General features: G+C 40.1%; 1 protein-coding gene across 7 annotated transcripts in view; it reads right to left on the reverse strand.

The window, feature by feature from the left end:
* RB1CC1 (RB1 inducible coiled-coil 1) overlaps positions 1–20,300 on the reverse strand; it is a 91,570-nt gene that overhangs the window by 60,802 nt on the left and 10,468 nt on the right. For 5 of the 7 annotated variants that reach the window (XR_006212969.1, XM_042973186.1, XM_042973185.1 and 2 more), the window contains exons 2-5: positions 6,573–6,687; positions 5,526–5,647; positions 4,160–4,286; positions 3,815–3,985 (exon numbers count right to left, since the gene is read on the reverse strand). Coding sequence is in view for 6 of the 7 variants with exons in the window: in XM_042973186.1 (XP_042829120.1) it covers positions 3,815–3,985; positions 4,160–4,286; positions 5,526–5,596 (369 nt within the window). In the remaining variant the exon portion in view is untranslated. Of the gene's footprint in view, positions 1–3,814; positions 3,986–4,159; positions 4,287–5,525; positions 5,648–6,572; positions 7,056–20,300 lie in introns of those variants that run through there. The other 2 variants (XM_007093460.3, XM_042973184.1) reach the window with 2 other exon arrangements.

The following is a 20,300-nucleotide window of genomic DNA, read 5'->3' on the forward strand; positions in this document are numbered from 1 at the left end:
ACGTTATTTCCTCTACCTTCCATTCTTATTTCTCTTAACTTTCCTAGATATTCCTGGACACTGAACCTTCCCCATAAACTTAAAGTCCACTTTATTTAAAACAAACTGAACAAAAAAACTCAAGAGCTCCTCCTCACTCTCCAAAGCAAAAATGCTTCATCGTGGCAACTTAGAGTGCAATTCATTAAGTGCATGAATATATTAACATTATGATTGGAAATATTAAGAACAGTATGTCTTTTCATTGATTTATAATTTATGTTCTTAAATAGCATGTTATGTATTTTTTCTTGCTACTGAGACTATAATGTATTTTCCATTTCTATTCCAAAGCAGGGCCCAGTGCCAAGAAATGTGAATGTTTATATATTTATCACATATCCAAGCCACCTTATCAAAATTCTTTGATAGAGTTTTATTAAATCCTCTTGAACATTCCAAATATACAACCGTATCATCAACTAAAATGGATGTTTTTCACTTTCTTCCATTAATTTTACCACTTCATTTTCATTTTCTTATTTCAGTACATTTCTCAGTTCCAAAAGAATACTGAATAGTTGGATGGCGATTTATGCAAAAATGGCTCTAATGTTTTGCTGATTTGGAAGCGGATTATTTTCTATATCTGGCCAATTCTGTATCTTATTTATTTTGTTTCCTTCTAGAGCTAGTTTACTTGTTAGGAATAGCTGCTGGGGGTGCCTGGCTGGCTCAGTCAGCAGAGCGTGTAACTTGATCTCAGGATCATAAGTTCAAGCCCTACATTGGGTGTGGAGCCTACTTAATTAAAAAAAAAAAAAAAAAAGGAAGAGCTGCTGAATTTTAACATGTCTCATCTGGACAATTTAACACGACTCTCTGCTTTCTCCGGTATTAATGACTGAGGCAATTAATTATATTAATAAATTTCCAAATACTGAACCACCCGTGCACTGCAATAATATATCCTCTTTGCTACTAAAATGTATTACTCTTTTGATACTCCTCTGGTTTTATCTGTAAGAAAAAATAAATACATTCCAGATTTTTGGGATACAAAAAACTAAATGTAGCCCATAAGAGCTTTCTGATTATGAGAGCGACATTAAAATATCTAATTTACTGTTTAATTATTATAAACACACATGAAGCTTACTGTTTTAACACATTTTGAATGATTCAGTGGCATTAGGTCATTCACACTGCCACGCAACCATGACCACTACCCATCTCCAGAAGTCTTTCATCATCCCAGAATGAAACTGCAGCCAATAAACAATGAACTCAACCCTCCCTCACCCCCCAGCCTTGGGTAACTATCCTATTTTCTGTCTCTATGAACCTGACGCTTCTAGGTACCTTGTGTAATTGGGATGGTATAAATATCTGTCCTTTGTGTTTGGTTTATTTCCCTTAGCATATCTATCCCTCGAGGCTCCTCCGTATTATGGTTAATATCAGAATTTCCTTCCAGACAAAGCTAAATAATATCCCATTGTATGGATATACCACATCTGTTTCTTTATCCACTGGTGGACAGTTGGGTTGTTTCTACCATTTGGCTATAGGAAATAATTCTGGTATGAACATGTCATTACATTTTATACGTCATTATATTTTATTAAGTTTTCCTGAAGTTATTAGCATTTAGCCGTGTTGACAGGCCAAGACAGATCTGACTTATCTGTCTCATAAATTAAAAAAAAAAATTTTTTTAATGTTGCTTTATTTTTGAGAGAGAGAGAGAGAGAGAGAGAGAGAGAGAGAGCGCGAGCATGAGCGGGGGTGGGGCAGACAGAGAGAAGGAGACACGGAATCAGAAGCAGGCTCCAGGCTCCGAGCTGTCAGCACAGAGCCCAACACGGGGCTCAAACTCACAAACCACGAGATCATGACCTGAGCGAAGTCAGAGGTTTAGCTGACTGAGCCACCCAGGCGCCCCTCTCATAATTTATTATAAATTTCACTTTTTTCTGTTTAATGTTTTGATATCCACTTTGTCATCTATAAATACTGCCATTAAAATTTTCTTGTACATTTATCTTTCTATAAAAAGAAAGTTGGCTAAATTAATTAACAAGCGGTATATTGGATTGTATTACTCTCATTACTTTATATTTAGTATCGCTTGTATTATATCGTTTCTGGATTTTTGCTAGATTAATGAAGTTATTATGCAATCGCTGCTACTCTTTATGCCCCCCCCCTTCCTATTTCTGTGTTGATCCTCGCCTGGAAGAACCTTCAGTGGTTTTTAACATGTCAACTTGCATCACCAGATATTGCTAGGACTGTTTATTTCTAGATTAATCCTCATTTCATCTTCTATTTAAATTGTTTTAATATAATGCATTTTAATATCACGCCTTCGTTCAATCTAGCTTTACTTATTCTTTTTGACTTGTCTCTCACTTAGAAGTTACATGTCCTATTTGATGATCCTTTGATTTTTGTACATTTTTCTTAGTATTATATTTTTCATCCAAATCAAAAAATATTACTTTTTAAATATGTAGGCTAAAGTTTTATTAGTTTATTTGTATACCAATATTCTTGCTCTCTTGAGTTAATCATAAAACAAATCTAAAGGACTCTTACAGAAATTCAGTTTACACAATTTGTTTTTTTAAAGTAACTTTGCCTTCTCAAAAACATTTCTAGACTGATGCTTATCAAGTATGTCCCAGAAATAGGAAGTTAATTCTCTTTTTATGTTGTATCCTATGTGAAAAATGGGGTAGTTTTCACAAATGTATATGCTACACTAAAACAAACGGCTGAGATTTACTTACAGAAGCAAACGTTAACACTAAAGACTTGATATTTTGTTAATCTGTTTATTTTTATAAACGATAAATCCTCTTGTGTGGTTCTAAAGATAACATTTTTCCGTGTCGGAAAGTAAAGTAACCGTGTCTTGCTGATGACAGTTTAGGGCCAGGATCACAGTGAAGTACTGGCAATTCAAAAAGGAAAACGAAAGAGGCCTGCACGACGACCCACGGAAATTACAGAAGCAACGTAAGAGGCATGTATTGTAAAGAGACTTTGTTCTCCTCCAGGACCTAAATGCGGATATGGAAGAAAGAATCACATTTTTAAGAATTGTGTAAGCTCTCCCTCTGCTTCTGTCTACTCTAACACAGGTAACTTTACTCATCACAGCAGTGTTCAGAAACCATCACCTGCATACCATCATTTAGGAAAGAAGTGAAGAAATCATGGTTAAAACAGCTCTTCCACTCTAAAATCTTGTAACTGTTTGCAAATGTCGAATGACTAACAATGTAGGAATCTGAAAACCAGACACATCGACCAGCAAAACATCTCCTCACGTGGTTATTTTTGTGTTCTGCCTAACAATGTGTTTTTGCCAGCTACGTGAGGACAGCTGACACACGAGGTTCCGTTCGTTTCAGGTGTACCACTCTCCGCGTTGGGCTGTGCTCCCCGCAAGCACAGCCACCATCTGTCACCATCCACTTCTACTGTAACATCACCGTGTTCCTTATGCTGTACCTTATATTCCCACTAATTCATTCCATAACTGGAAGCGGCATCTCCCGGGCTTCCTCACCCATCCCCCAACACCCGTCCCCTCTGGCAACCACCCATTTGTTCTCTGTGTTGTTTAGATTGGAATGCTTTTAGGAACCATCCATTTGTTAGCACGTTCATCGATGCCTAAAATAAGCTGAAACCTCGTGAAAATATTACCAAGTATTCGAATAAGACATCGTTTTGTTAAGTGACCCACTTTTAATTTTAAACCACACTAGATGTAAAGAAGGACAATAATCACAAAAAATAACTATGATGATTTTTATCTTACCACTGCAAGTTGTGTCCTTGACGCAACGGTGTGAAAAACTGCAGGCATCATAAGAGATTCTTCAACTTTTATTTCCATGTCGTTTTCTGTCGAAAAGGTCGTTTTCGGAATAGCGGGTGGACGATCACATAAGATCATCTCTTTGTTAAAAAGAAAAATCGGATTTGTGTCCTGTGGCAATAAGACAGCCAAAGAAACTCCGGTGAAATGCTGTGAAATACCGGCCGCGCGCCCTGCCCTCAACATAGGGGGCAGACACCCCTTCCTCCCGGACGCCGAGTTGCCAACTCCCCGGGCGGGGAGCCGGAGCGCGCGCGTCTGTGTGCGAGGGCTCGCGACACGTACCGTCCCAGCACTGTAGGTGCACACTCTTCGGTCCGCAGCCATGCATTCTCCTCCGTTGACCACCAGCACCTGATGCTGAATAGCAATCTTGTATTTGCTGTGAATGGCATGCTTGAGGTCTGCCACACTTTCGGGGGGAGGCACAAAAGATACTAGTTATTGACATTTCCCAGGGACAAAGTCCTCACTATCGAAGTGGCACTGTGTGACAATACCTGACAGATACTAATTAATTTCACTCTCAAAACTTTCCCCAAAACAGTAGTGGAAAATATAACCTTCTTGTTTCTGGAATTAGACTCCATAAGCTGGCTGATCTCTTAGGTGAATAAATCAACCATGTGGTACGTCTAAAAGTAAGTCTATAAAATACAGGCAGCAGACATATTTATTTCTGTGCTCTTTATATAACATAGCAAAGGAATATGCTCAAATTAGCATCAGGTCTGTTAAAATTCTCAGAACACAGATGTCTGTTAAAATCCCCACATCACATTACACAAACTACATGAAGTATAAATCAAGAAACTGCTTCCTTTCCCTATCTTTCAGAAAATCATTGCTTTACAGGTAAAATTGTATTTTATAAAAACTAGAACTTTAAGAAAGAAAATAAATTCAAATTCCACTTTTAAAACTAAGAATATTAATTCCACAAATTATTCATAATATCTTCCGTGTCAGATTTATTTATTCTGTACTGCTATCCGGTCTTTGCTGTTAGGGCCAAAATATAAGCAGGAATAGTTGTTACTATTTCCTCTCTTGCTGTTTGGCCCCAAAACGTAGCCTCACTGCCCCTGACACCTCTCCCCACCTTTCACAAATATAGGAGGGCATTCATTAGTCAAATATTTGAATTCGCCGTAAAGTTGGAGAGTTATGAAGATGTACGAGTCTTCCTAAATTGGTTAAAAATATTAAACTGATTTTATTCTCGCAACAACAAACAAAACAAATACCACTGACTTTACTCATACAAAGGAATAAAAATCAACCACCAAAATACATGGGACCGACAATATTGCTTTATGTAGCTAGCAGTAATTTCCTTAGTGGTGTCCTGGGAAACTTAAGACGAGCTATCAACTATGAAAACTTCTTCTACTTGATAGAAATCAGTTCGTTTGTGGGTAAGTCTGTTTATCATGAATAACATATTCACACAAATGGAACAAAGCATAATTTTATGAATTTAACTTCAGCATTTTAGGAAGGATGGCAATTATACACGTAATATGCGGAGACCGAAGGTTTCAGATATCGCTACCCTTATTTAACAAAAAAAGTTTTCTCCAAATCAATACTTTAACTTTTTGCATATACAAAATGCGAAACTGATGACATTGAATGAAATACAGCTTACGTTTGCACTGTAAGTTCAGTGTCAAATGTCAGGGTAGTTCCAGTGTTAACCAGAAATACATATAACTTCATGATGATTTCTCTGGATTCTGTGAGCTTATACCTCACACTCTGATCTGGTTACTAACAGAAACAGATAAGAAGAACGGTCAGTTTTACAAACACAACAACAAATACAAATATCCTCCCATAAGACATGGTATAGTTGTACCACACAACAACAACGACGACGACGACGACCAAGTTTTTGAGGTCTAAGATGGTTAACCAGACAATTCGGCAAACCCATTGCTAAAAAAATCAACAGTAGTGAGACTAATAAAATGCATAATTGTTCTACATTTTAAAAATTAGCTTTAAGGAAGAGGTCAGCAATTAGAACAAAAATTAAGTGTACATTTCACGCTGTTCTCATGTACCTTTCTATATTAAGAATTAAAATTAAACATTTGATCAAAGATCTTCCTAACTCAAGAAGTTCCTCCCCAGCTGGTTCCTTATAACAATAAAAACACTGTCTTAAGGTTAAACTTACTAGCAGCAAATAAGAGTAGCCACTACTTGCAAGTTAGGGGAAACGAGTTAGTTCCAACTCCTTCCACCAGCTGTCTCTTAATCTAAATTCCACCTCCACACTGAGTTAGAAATGCTCCACGAGAAACTGTGACCCTAACAGTTATATCATCTCCTTGAACAGTGGAAAGTGCACAGGTCTGGAGAAGAGAATATTCAAAACAACTCTGCCACAACTAGTTGTCCAAGTCAAAACCTCACAGAAGAAATAAACTTCCTCATTTATGAGAAGGGACAGAGTTCAAGATCTAGCATTTGATTTTAACAATTAGAGTAAAATTCCACCTAATTAATGAAAGTGATGAAAGATAATCAAGTCCTAGATGCTAGAATATATCTTTCTTTATGCTCTTTTGGAGGAAAATCATCAGGGAAGAAGGAAAAAACGAAGACAGCCTTAAAATAATGTTTGTAAAATCATTATTTTACATGCGCTAGATAAAAAAAAGTTACGAATTTAGGAACGGTGACTTACCGTCAGGCACTATGAAAAGGACTACCACTTTTCTTAAAAAGCAGATTAAAACTGGCTTATGTTTGCTTTGCTTGATATTGGCAACTGAATGGCATTACTGGTTAAACTCAGTGAACTGGAAAAGAAGAATTTCTGGATTATCACAGAGAGAAATAATTCGGTATATGACAACATATGGTTATTGTTCTCTTCCTTTAAAAATTCCCTCCTGAAACTCTGTCTGTCTGTCTTCCTACCTGCACATTCACTGAAACCACAAGAGTGTAATTTTGACCCATAGCCCTCCATTAAAAGACCTAAAACACAAGTCTCTAAAGAACTCTCCCAAACTGTCAAATTCTACAGCCATTTCTTAGTTCTTAAAATATAATGGTAAAAAAGAGCCCAGCTGTGGAGTCTGACCACCTCGGGGTGTGATTTTGGCCCCGTTACTCGTATAGGATCTTGGGCAATTTTCCTAGCGGTCTGGATTTATTGTCTTATAAAATGAATAAAAGTGGGACCTGTGGCAGGCAGCCTCTAAAATCGCCCCTCCGCCCCCAGGTATCCACACCCCGGCGACACCCCCGGGAATCCACACTCCGGTGACACCCCACTTCTACGAGGCGTGGGCAGGGCCCATGGTCTGTGTCCAGCCTATGAAATACGGCAAGGTTAACGAGATGTCACACGACTGCTGTTCAAGATTGTAACTTGCCCGGTGCCAGCTGACTCCCTCCCTTGCCAGCTCCGATAAGCAATGAGCTGCCACGGAGGGGCCCGTGTGGCCAGAAACTGAAGTCAGCCTCGGGAAGAGGCCGAGGCTCTGGGTCTGACGGGCTGCGAGGAGCTGACCCTGACAACCACCACTGAGCCCGGAAGCGGGATCCCTCGCTGGCTGGGCCTCAGACGAGACCCCGGCCCCGGCAGACGCGTTCACTGCGATCTTCTGACAGACCTCCATACACAGGACCCAGCTGACGTATGCCCGGAAAGTGTGGACTGAAACGTTTCTTATACTCAGCAAAAGATAATACACACAGCACCCCACATCACAGGGATATTACGAGAATTAAGGGAGACAAAGTACATATTAGCACAGCACTCGGCAGGGAGTAAGAATTCAATAAACAACCCTAGTACCCCTGCTTCTCTGCCAACTCTCCAGGGTTTGGGTGGGACCTCCCCCCCCCCCCCGCCCCGCCCCGCCCAAATCCAAGAGTACACTTTATCTTACAGGTTAAACAAAGTTCTCTTGTTTTCTGAAGGATTCGGTAGCTAAAAGTACGGTGACTAAAATGGAAGGAATATCGGTACCAGAGATGATTCATTAATTCATTAATTCATCTACACAGAACAAACGCTTATCGAGTTTATGTATTCTGTGAACAAAACAGACAAGATCTTTCCCCTGGTGGTGATCACAATCTTGAAGGAGAAAAAGAAATTAAACGCAAAGAAAGCAAACATAAGTTGCAATAAATGCAACGAAAGAGGAGTGTGGGTACCAAGAAGGACCTACTTTGCATGTGGATAATCAAAGTAGAGCTCTATGTAGGTTACATTTAAACGGGGTCATGGGGATGAGATGAAGACTGTCCTGCGAAGGTGGAGTAAAACAGTACAAGAAGACACAACATTTGTGAGCCTAAATATAAAATCTTTGTCATAATCACTACATTATTCGAAGTTTTTGCTTTTGTTTCCTTTTAAATATTGTTTACCTTTTTTGTTTTGGTATAACTTCACACTTAGTCAAAAGTTACAGAAATAGTACAAGAAACTCCCTTGCACCCTTTACCCAGTGTTGCCAACTCGGTACGTTGTGCTCCATTTGCTTTATCATTTGGGCCACTTAATGCTCCATGCCTGCCCCCCTCCCTCCCTCCCCCACCTCTCTCTATAGATACACGTATATTTATACAAATAACCATATACACATAAATACATACGCACAAGACGTATTTTTCTGAACTATCTAAGAGTAACCTGCAGACAGAGTGGCTCATTCTTCATAAATATTTCAGGATGCATACATCCTAACAGCAAGAATTTTCTCATACATGACCAGAGTTCATTCATCAAATCATAAAATTTACCATAGATGCCATATTCTTATCTAATCCACAGTCCATACTCAAATTATTGCCCCAATGATACCAGTCTTCCCCCTCAATCTAGGATCCAATTCGGGATAATATACTGTATTTAATCGTTAAATCTATTTAATCTCCTTCAATCTGGAATACTTCATCGATCTTTTTCTTTTCATGATCTAGGTATAATACTGCCCATAGTTCATCAGAGGCTTTAGAAATTACTGTAAAGATGTCCTAGTGCCATTCTCCTATTCCATCATCCTTACAGTAAACAAGGGAAACTCTGATAAATGCAGCAGCTACTATGTGCCTTTGAAGGAACACCGATCTCTTCACCTGGTGCTCACCCTGAGTAACAGCTCAACCTAAAAAGCACAACCGTTAACAATGCTTACAAAAACAGCTACACAAAGCGTATGTGAGAATCAGTCTATATGCAGAATTCATGAATAACGTAAGATGATTTCAAGGATTTCAAGGAGAGTTTTGATTGCTGTGGCCCCAGACCTAGGCTATGCTTTTGCTCCACTGTACAGGCAGACTGGATAACACTACTTGTCTTTTGTCATTCAGCTCATTTCTAACAGTCCTAAGTGATGGCAATGACAATCATTTGAGAAGCACCTCCTGACCTACCTGATAGAACACCCAATGTCTTCCTCCATTACCTATGATTTAAAGCCCTTGAACTGGCGACTTTGACGAGAGGCCTCCTTCTGAGGCTTCACTCTCTAAATCCTCATTTATTGCCAACTACCACCCAGGATGTAGGCTAGAAAGCATAAGAGAAAAACTAAGTAGTAAAATGAATCATAACTGCTCCATGGTCTTACCACCCCAGTGTTCTTTGAATCGATGTCAGCCTACTGGTAATCCTACAATTGGTATGGAACCACAAAAGACCCCAAATAGCCAAAGCAATCCTGAAAAAAAAAAACAAAACTGGAGGTATCACAATCCCAGATTTCAAGATATGCTACAAAGCTATAGTAATCTAAACAGTATGGTCCTGGTACAAAAAGAGACACACAGATCAACAGAACCGAACAGAGAGCTCAGAAATAAACCCACAATTATAGGATCAATTAATCTTCAACAAAGGAAGCAAGAATATGCAGTGGGAAAGACAGTCTCTTCAACAAACGGTGTTGGGGAAACTGGACAGCTACATGCAAAACAATGAAACTTGGACCACTTTCTTCACACCATACACAAAAATAAACTCAAACTGGATTAAGACCTAAATGTGAGACCTGAAACCTTAAAAATCCTAGAAGAGAGCACAGGCACCCATTTGTCTGACATCAACTATAGCAACTTATTTCTAGGTATGTCTCCTGAGGCAAGGGAAACAAAAGCAAAAATAAACTATTGGGACTACATCAAAATAAACAGTGCACGGCAACAGAAATAGTCAAGAAAACTAAGACAAGCTACTGAACAGGGGAAGATATTTGTGAATGACATGTGTGACAAGTGGTAAATATCCAAAATCCATAAAGAACTTCTATAACTCAACACCAAAAAAACCCAAATGATCCAATTAAAAAAAAAAAAAAAAAAAAAAAAAGACATGAACAGGTATTTCTCCAGACCTACAAGATGGCCAACAGATACATGAAAAGATGCTCCACATCACTCATCATCAGGGAAACACAAATCAAAACCGCAATGAGATATCACCTCATACCTGTCAGAATGGCTAAAATCAACAACACGAGAAACACCAAGTGCTGGCGAGGATGTGGAGAAAAAGGAATCCTCCTGCACATCTGGTGGGAATGCAAACTAGCACAGCCACTGTGGAAAACAGCATGGAGGCTCCTCAAAAAAGTAAAAATAGAACTACCATATGATCCAGTAATTCCTCTACTGGGTATTTACCCAAAGAATATAAAAACACTAACTGGAAAAGATATGTGCACCCCTATATTTACTGCAGCATTATTTACAATAGCCAAGTTATGAAAGCAGCCTGAGTGCCCACTCATAGATGAATGGACAAAGATGATGTACACACACACACACACACACACACAGTCACAAAAAAGAGTGAAATCCTGCCATTTGCAACAACACAGATAGATCTAGGCAACAACACAGATAGCTCTAGAGGGTATCTTTATAAGTGAAATAAGTCATTCAGAGAAAGACAAATACCATATGATCTCGCTCATATATAGAATGTAAGAAACAAAACAAGTGAACAAGGAAAAAAATAAACAAACAAAAAAACAGACTTTTTATGAGAAGAAACTGATGGTTACCAGAGGGGAAGAGGGCGGAGGGATGGGTGAAATAAACAGGTAAAGGATTAAGAGTTCCCTTATGATGAGCACTGAGTAATGTGTAGAATTGTTGAATTACTACATGATACACCTGAAACGAATATAACACTCTGTGTCAAGTAAACTAAAATTGAAATTAAAAAGAAGACAAAACCAGAAACATAAAATAAAAAAGGGAACAGCAAAACAAAACAACCCAGGCTAATAGCTTCCATGACCACAAAATCTTCTTTATTCATTTCATATGTCCTAAGTACACGGCACATAAAATAATCATCACTAACGCTTACTGAGTGGTTCGTTATATGCCAGCCATTATGCTCAGTAGTTTTATATGCAACGTTTCCCTTATTTTTCATAACAGAAGATATCCATATTATTGCTGTTTTCTTTTGAAGGTGAGGAAACAGATTCAGAGATTACTCGACTTGCCTACAAGCAAAAAATTGGTAAATATGAGATCCAAGAGTCTGAACCCACCTCAGTTTACAACATTAATTCAATAAAAATTTCACCTGAGAATATAGTATACCCTGGGCATTTTCTTAGCTTCAGATGTTAAAGAGCACACAATACGATAAAATTGCCTACTCTCATGAAGCCTACATCCTACTGGGCAACATGAAAATTTTATATCTACACAAACTCCATCTACTTTCAAAAAGAATAGCTACAAAAATGCAATTATTTATATTTAAAAACAATTCCAAAACATATGCTTGCACTCTTCTATGTTTTATTCGTTAACGATACGGACATTGTTGACTTAGCAATAACTACCACTGATTGGAAACATGAACTGAAGACCTATACCAGCTACATATCCTCACAATTTCTACTGTGCGAAGGGTTGGTGTTATCCCCATCAACTCAATAACAAAACTGTGGATTCTAAAAAAAGTTCACTTCTCTCTCAAAGTCACGTAACAAAAACAACCAGAGTTCAAATCGATGGACGGATCAAGAAGGAAAGGAGAACACGAACAGGTGCTGCTAAAACATCTAGGAAGCACATCCCATGACTTGCTATTTTATTGTTCCTTTACAAATCCCGATACTCACCCCCCCTCACACACTCAACAATTCTATCACTTTCTACAACCAGTTTTAAGTCTTCATTTTCCTAAGGGTGCCCGGGTGGCTCAGGAGGTTATGCGTCCGACTTCGGCTCAGGTCATGATCTCAGTCGGTGGGTTTGAGCCCCACGTCGGGCTCTGTGCGGACAGCTCAGAGCCAGGAGCCTGCTTCGGATCCTGTGTCTCCCTCTCTCTCTGCCTCTCCCCTGCTCACGTTCTCTCTCTCTCAAAAATAAATAAACATTAAAAAAAAGTCTTCATTTTCCTAAATATAATAGAAAACAATTCTAAAATTAAGTAAGGGGGGGTGGGATGGCAGAACACTTCAAAATTTAACACGGTAACGTTTTCCAATGAAAAGTCACCATCCAAGAACTGGTGTGCACCCAGGTTATGGGAGAACAAGATTCCCTTGGGTACACAGATAACACGGTTCCCTGCACACAGACTGGAAATTCTTCCATACTGTGGGTCATCTTTGCACGGTGGGATTCTCCAAAAACTTCACAGATAAAGGGATGTACACAGAAGAACTTGCCCATGGTAGCCAAGAAGAACACGGGCGAGTGAAAATGCTGCCAGTGGCCTCCTTTGCTCTGCAGCCCACACAGGCTGTGGGGGCACCGTTCCAAGGGACAGGTGGAGTTGCAAAGACCCACCTCCACTCCCAGTGCTGTGTTCGCTACTCAGGGTACACACTGGGGGCCACCGCCACGTCAGGGACTCTGCAGCTTCCGCTGGCGGCAAGGAGCGAAACCAGCCCTGGAATGGGAGCCCCAGGTCACCTGGCCTCCTGCCGCACCTTCAGGAAGAAGGGCACCCCAGGACCTGGGAGCCTCTGGACACAGAGTAAAACTTACTGATTGGCCTCTTCCCCCAGCCTGCCAGGCCCCTATCCCTCAGGTGGCCCCGTGTGTCCAGAAAAAAAAGCTTCAACCGATGGCAACTGAACACAAAGCGTGCCCAGCACCCTGGATGGCCCATTCTGGACACACAGGACAGGGCAAGGCAGTTTTTTCTTTCGTGATGTAAACACCTACTTAAAAGCCTTGATCTCGCCTCTTAACCAGCAAGGCCTAAATACTTATCTGGTCCTTTATAGAAAAAGTTTGGCGGCTTCTGCTCTAAGCCTTGAGCAACTGCGGCCAGCTCAGCGAGAGCTTGCACAGCCCGGCTTATCACCAGGCACCAAACAGTCAAGAGCTGAAGCCGCGCGGCAGACACGCTGGGTGCAACGGTAACACCGCATGGAAATGACAGCAGCAAGAGCAAACAGGAAGCCCTCCAGGAGACAGGCCCAATTTCCTGGCTTTCTTTCTAACAGATGACACGACTCTGGGCAGGTCACAGTAATCATTCATTTTCTGACTTTGGGGAAGCGTGAAGTCCAAAAAAAGGATGAATCTTTCCATTACCCGCTTCACCATTTGAGCATCAAAGGACGTGATCTTTCTCCTCAAAACTGGCGCGTGGGACAGTGTTACAACAAGTGCCTAAGGGTTAATGGCTTTGTTTTTTTTTTAAAGGAGTTCCTATTAATTAGTAAGAAAATCGCAAAAATCCACAATAAATAGTGCAAGAGAAAGTTATTAAAACAGGTAACCAGTGAGGAAAATACATGAAACCTCTTCAGTGATCAAAGAAATACAAATCTCAAAAAGAGATCTTCACCCATCAAACAAACAAGGGTTCCAGCCTAAGATCCCTAGATTTTTAATCTAAGGGAAGAAATACAATACAAAAAGAAAGGACTTTAGAAATGCTCGACCCAAAAATGTCTCTTTGCACAAAACACACACTGCGCAGCCCCCTGAAACAGAGGCAGTGACAACCCAAGAGCACTAAGTACCCACACTGTCTTGTGTAGAAAAGAATCAATCTTGTCCAAAGAGAGGTCTGGCCTTGAACCTTGGCTACAAGGAGGGGAACTGTAGGTCTCTGGAATGTCCTGCTTGATAGGAGTGTCTTTGTCCGGGGGTTTTAGAACAGTCTAACGACGGGATTTATGACAGGGCTGGGAGGACACACGGTATCGGCTCCCGTCTCCAGAAAAAATGGAGACCAAAGGACATTAGCTGGACCTCCAGGAAGAGCCAGAGAGTGAAGTCAGCCGCCTTGTAAAGGTGATAGGGCCCCAATAAAAACTCTGCACACCAAAGGCCCAGGTAAGCTTTCGGGGTGAGCATTACTCTAGGTAGCGTCACCCCCTCTGGCTAAGAGAAAGGAATGCTGTCCCCGACTATGGGAGAGGGCAACCAGAGCCCTGCTCTCTTCCACACGCTGCTCTATGTACATCTTCCCTTGCCTGCTTTTCATGTTAATTTGTATCCTTTCACTACATAAAACCATAAATAGTATAGCATTTTCCCCAAAGTCTGTGATCCACTCTAGGGAATTCTCGAGCCAGAAGGTGGCTGTGGGGACCCCGAATTTGTAGTCAGCTGACCTGAAGTGAGGGCGGGCCTGGACACCACCCAACAGGTGGCCAGTATCCAAAGTGAGAGCAGTCTTGTGGAGGTGGACCTTCTAACTCTAGAGTCGACTAGAATCATCGTACGCCTATGTTGTGGTTTCTAAAAGGAACCTTTGGCGAAGCGACTGATTCCAAAAGTCTCAAGTAGAAAATGTACTAACACCTAAGCCTAGAACAGGGACATGTGCCATACAGCAAAGAAGCTATCAAACACTAATAAGAAAGACCATGTCAAAAGGGCAAAGAAATCAGCCTGAGGGGGCTTCCATGACTAAGATGGGGCAGTCTGCGCATCAAAAGAATAAACACTTAGCATAAAGCCCATAAATGTTCACGTTCACAATGATACAAAAAAGGAAGGACAAATCTTCAATGACTTAACAGTAGCAACTCATTCTGAAACTAAAAACGGAAAGGATTTAAGCATTTATCCTCTCTTTCCTACATAAATTATACTTCAGGGTAACCAATGATAAAGAAACACCTTTTTATAGAAAAGCTATTACTACAGACAGAGTATGGAAAATAACAATTTGACAACGAAATAATGGATCTAGACATCAAGAGACGCTAAAATAAGTAGAAGAAATCTGGCAGATAAACTAAGCCGACAAACACGAACACACCCATCACTTGTCACTCCGCTAGGCTCGTGTCTCTAGGTGTTTCAACCGGAAGTATACCTAGAAAATATTCTCACCACCTCCCCCGAAAAACACAAACCCAAATTTATTAGACTCTACCTCTACCTACGGTTACCAATTTACAGGTAACATGGGGTACAGAGAGAAAAGAAAAATACTGTAAGAAAAACAATCAGCTAAATTCGGAGAAATAAACATTCTATAGAACAATGAGCTAGATTAACAAATGGCTTCAAAAAGAGAGGAAGAATTCTACTTATTAAAAGAGATGTCAAAGGCATAATAATCAAATGTAACGTGTGGATGTGTTTGGATTCTGAATCAAACTGTTAAAAAAAAACATTTTTGAAGTGTAGAAATCTAAAGATGGATTAGGCATTAGATTACACTGAAGAATTCCCATTCCTTTGCAGGATGATAATGGCATTTCAGTTATGAAATAACGAATTCTGAAAACTTAATATGTAAAATAGTATTTGAGATGTTTTAAAACAGTCTAGCAAAAACAAAGTCAGGAAGCGGGAGAGAGAGGGAAAAGTCAGTTGGGCAGAAGGACAGATAAGCTCAGCCAAATGCCGGTAACTATTAAAGCAAATGAGATGGGACAGTTGAGAAATTCCCTATAATATTCTCTCTATGTAGAACAAACAGATGGTTACCAGAGGGGAAGAGGTGGGGGGATGGGTGAAATAGGTGATGGGGATTAAGGAGTGCACCTGTGATGACGAGCGCCCGGTGACGGATGGACGTGTTGGATCACTATATTGCACACTAAGACTGTATGGTAACCAACTGGAATTAAAATAAAAACTTAACAAATATATATTCTCGCTACTTTTGTATATGTTTGCAGATTTCCATAAGACAGTACAAAAAATACCACAAGCATTTTGACGATCATACTCAACATTCACATTATAGGTGGGAATCTACTATAATTACTACCTTGCTGGAAAAGCAATTGGTGTTCATGGAGTAGGTAGGTAAGTTTTATAAGCACACATTTCTCTTCACCTAGTAATTGTATCGTAAAACTCATCTTACAGAAATAATCTGAAGTATAGTTGAAGTATACCCAAAACACTTCATTACTTGTGAATACTTTTAAAAATACTTGCCTACTCAACTATTCACATGGTAAAATAGGATATACAATAATATTTAACAAGGTTACGATGTTGAACGAATACAGTACACGCAACAGAATTACAATGCGCAAAAAGAATAAAGGAAAAATGATGACAGAGAAAATACACCAAAACAGTAAAAATAAGTACCTCTGTATTGGAATTAGTAAAAATCTAGTTAAACAATTAGCTGCTGCCAGAATACCTCACCTTCCCGGTTATCATGTGACCTAAAGTGAGGGAAAAATAATGGACTTTTATGTAGGAAGAGTTTAACGCACCTGATTTAAATTCTTATTCTGCCATTTACAAGCTGAGCGAGTTAAGTAACGTACACGCCCTAAGATTCAGTTTTCTCATCTCAAAAGGACAGAAAACATTTTCCTTGCTGGGCTATTGTGCGCATATCTGTTCTTCAAAATTAATAAGACTAAAATTGTAAGAGAAGGGGAAATGGCGGGGAGAGGGGAGGGCCTGTATGGCCCATAACTGAAACAAGACTGGCCATGAGATAACCACAGACACAAAATGATGGACGCAAAATGATGTTTACGTGTGGCTCAATACTCTACTCCCTTTTTGTGTTAATTTCTGTAATAAGTAAATATAAATATACAAGAATAAAATTTACAGAGCAGTTCAGATGTTCCTCATCCCTACAAAAGAAGAAAAATGATCCAGCTAAAAGTGTGGCTCAATAATCTGTTTTTTCTGTATTTTGGTTGGATGGCTTCATTTTTGCTTTTTTGAGCAATGCTAGGACTTATTCACTAAAGCAAGCACATCCTATAAAAGGCTGCCGTAAAGAACCTTGTCTGCTCTGAAACCTAACCCCTAACAGTGCCTAACAAAGGGCTACATGCATGTGAGAAACTCTGTGTCCTACACTTCCCACCATCCATGCTGGACAAAAATTTAACTTCCCCCCACATCTATTGGTCATATTTTCTCATGTTGATAGTGAGTTGTTGAAACACTTTCTAAAAGCAGCTTTTCACTGTGGTAAAACAGAGCTGAGAAATTTTCTTTCCCATAATTTCTCAAAGAGACTTGTCAACTTGTTAAATAAGTCTGGACCCAGCATATCAAATCTCAGCAGATCGTATTTGCAGCTAGTGCATGAACATGAGGATATGCAAATTGTGTATACATGTAAGGACTTTGTGAACAATAATTTCAGTCAATGAAAATCACAACTTCCTATAAGTAAGCATGTATATACAGAAATATAAAAATCAAACTTCTGTTTTATACCAACATCTAATCAATATACAATATAAAGGATATGCAGAGCTTTCTTACTCTCAGCCTTAATTCTTCAGCAAAAATCACCACAGACGTGAAAAATAAAATTTACTTTTGAGTTAACAGTTCCCCTGGACCTAACATTGCAATGAGAAAAAATCTGACCTTGATGGTACCCAAGGTGCCCACCTATGCAAGAGTCTGTAAGATACAGTTTATGTACAGGGTTGAAACTACCTATTTAAAGAAACAGACAAAATTGAATCTCTCTCTCTTTTTTTTTATGTTTATTTTGAGAGAGAGAGCACGTGTCCATGCGAGTGCAGGGGAGGAGCAAAGGGGGGCGGGGGGGAGGGGGAGGAGAGAGAATCCCAAGCAGGCTCTGCACTGTCAGCACAGAGCCTGACACAGGACTCGATCCCACAAACCACAGACCGTGACCTGAGCTGAAACCAAGAGTCAGACGCTTAACCGACTGAGCCGCCCAGGGGCCCCCTGTCACCACACAGCTGGATTTCCATCTGCTAATGTGTAAAATGGGAATGTTAACAATACCCGTCTCGTAAAGCTTTGTGGAAAACAAGTAAAATTATCTATGCAATGAGCTTAATATTTAGCACAATGCCAAGTGCACATTACATACTCCAAAGTGTTACCTAGGAACAGGAAGTCACTCTTGAAACACAACAGGGAGTACTCAAGGGCATCTATTGAGTGAATAAGCTCTCGTGAGGAAAAGTACCCTTAGCATACCCCTTGCAAGTACCCAACAAAACAGAGATCAAACAGTTAACTGAGAAAGATCTCAACCAACTAGCTTTTGGTAGTTTCCTTAGAGCCAAGGTATCCCAAGGCTCTTTAATTAAAAACCAAACACAATATAATAATAATCAACCCTACCTTAAGCAGAACTTCCTCTACTGAAGTGTCGCTCCTACTGACCTCTTTGGGTTCACAAGATAATTAAGATGCCATCTGTGTGACCAGAGTGCTTGGTCTGTGTACTTCCTTCTTCCCCTTATTCCCATCCAGTGCTTCCTCCTACGTGCCCGAGCCCTGACAATAACCCACCTGAGCTCCTTCTACCGGTAGATTTCATCTCAAATCCATCCTGGAGGACACAACCAACTAAATCATCTTAGGTCTTAGTTTAATGTCACTTTACTTCTCCCCAACTAAAAATGCTTCATAACATCTACTCAACTGTCTACACTCCTTGGAGTAAACAACCCAAGACTGCCTTTCTGTGCCTCATGACATGAAGCTCCACACCACGGAAACCCACCTCCTGATGAGAGATGAATAAGCCTTGGTCCTTCATGTCATCTCACTGCATCCATTTTGTAACCATGAAGTCACAAACATCCTGTGTCACAAATTCTCCACCAATCTACTGGCTGCCAACAATCTTCCTTAGGCTCTTAAAACCCACACTTCAAATTTTTTTAATGTTTATTTATTTTTGAGAGGCAGGGAGAGAGAGAGAAAGTGCGAGAAGGGGAGGGGCGGGGGGGGGGGGGCGGGGACACAGAATCTAAAGCAGGCTTCAGGCTCTGAGCTGTCAGCACAGAGCCCGATACGGGGCTCGAACTCACAAACCACGAGATCGTGACCTGAGCCGAAGTCACACACTCAACCGACTGAGCCACCCAGGTGCCCCAGACCCACACCTGAAATTTTAACTAATCAAATAATAGTGTTGGTATCCAGAACATAAATAAACATCTTGCTCTACATTTTTCCCCACATGCCAAGTGTCTTACATTCCCAAAACCGTATTGTAAATGGCTAGAGAAAAGCTGGCCATGCCTTAAATCGCTCTTCAAGATAACACACTCAGGGGCACCTGGGTGGCTCAGTCAGTTAAGCGGCCGACTTCGGCTCAGGTCATGATCTCAAGGTTTGTGAGTTCAAGCCCCGTGTCGGGCTCTGTGCTGACAGCTCAGAGCCTGGAGCCTTCTTTGGACTCTGTGTCTCCCTCTCTCTCTGCCCCTCCCCCACTCGTGCTCTGTGGCTCTCGAAAATAAATAAATGTTTAAAAATAAAAAATTTAAAAAAAACCACACACTCACTACCTAAACTACTAGACACTGGACAGTCGATAAATGAGGCCAAGGCTCTGGAGAAGGACTAGAGCAAGAACCAAAACCGTGAAATCAGAAATATAAAATGGCTCAAAGAGAATCCACTGGAATATTTTATTTATAAGAGTGTGTAATGTACATATTCTTATTTTCTTGCAATCAAAATAAGATATCCAAAGCTGAATTTGCTCCTTGGTACGTAATTGTTAACACATTCAGCAAAAAGGGGCATTAGTAATCAAGCACATCTTTGGTCATCTTGAAAATGAACAGAATTCATCCTAAAACAATACTGGAACAGAAGTTAAAAAGATCTAGGTTTTATACTAGATTCACATTTTTCCTTCTGTGACCTTAAGAACCTTCACCAGATCTGTTTCCTCACCTAAAAACTGAAAAGGGTATACTGGCTAATTCCTCCATGTTTTTATAAAATGCCAGATAGTCAAATGTACATTAAACTCGTTTCTAACTTTCTCAGTGAGCCAGTCTCTAAAGATTAAAAAAAAGAAGCATCAGCTCTCCTTTCAAGGAGCTGAGTTACATAAAGTGAACGTGACAGTGCAATGCAATATGTAACACTACAGAGAGGCAGGCAAAAGTTCTAGAAAAGAATGAGATAGGCGAGAGTCCACATAAAGGTGATGCCATTCCAAAAAATACCCAAAAAAGGGTATGTGAAATTGACCAATGACTTAGCCTCCTTGACCACA

This window comes from Panthera tigris, chromosome F2 (genome assembly GCF_018350195.1).
Source record: "Panthera tigris isolate Pti1 chromosome F2, P.tigris_Pti1_mat1.1, whole genome shotgun sequence".
NCBI lineage: Eukaryota > Metazoa > Chordata > Mammalia > Carnivora > Felidae > Panthera > Panthera tigris.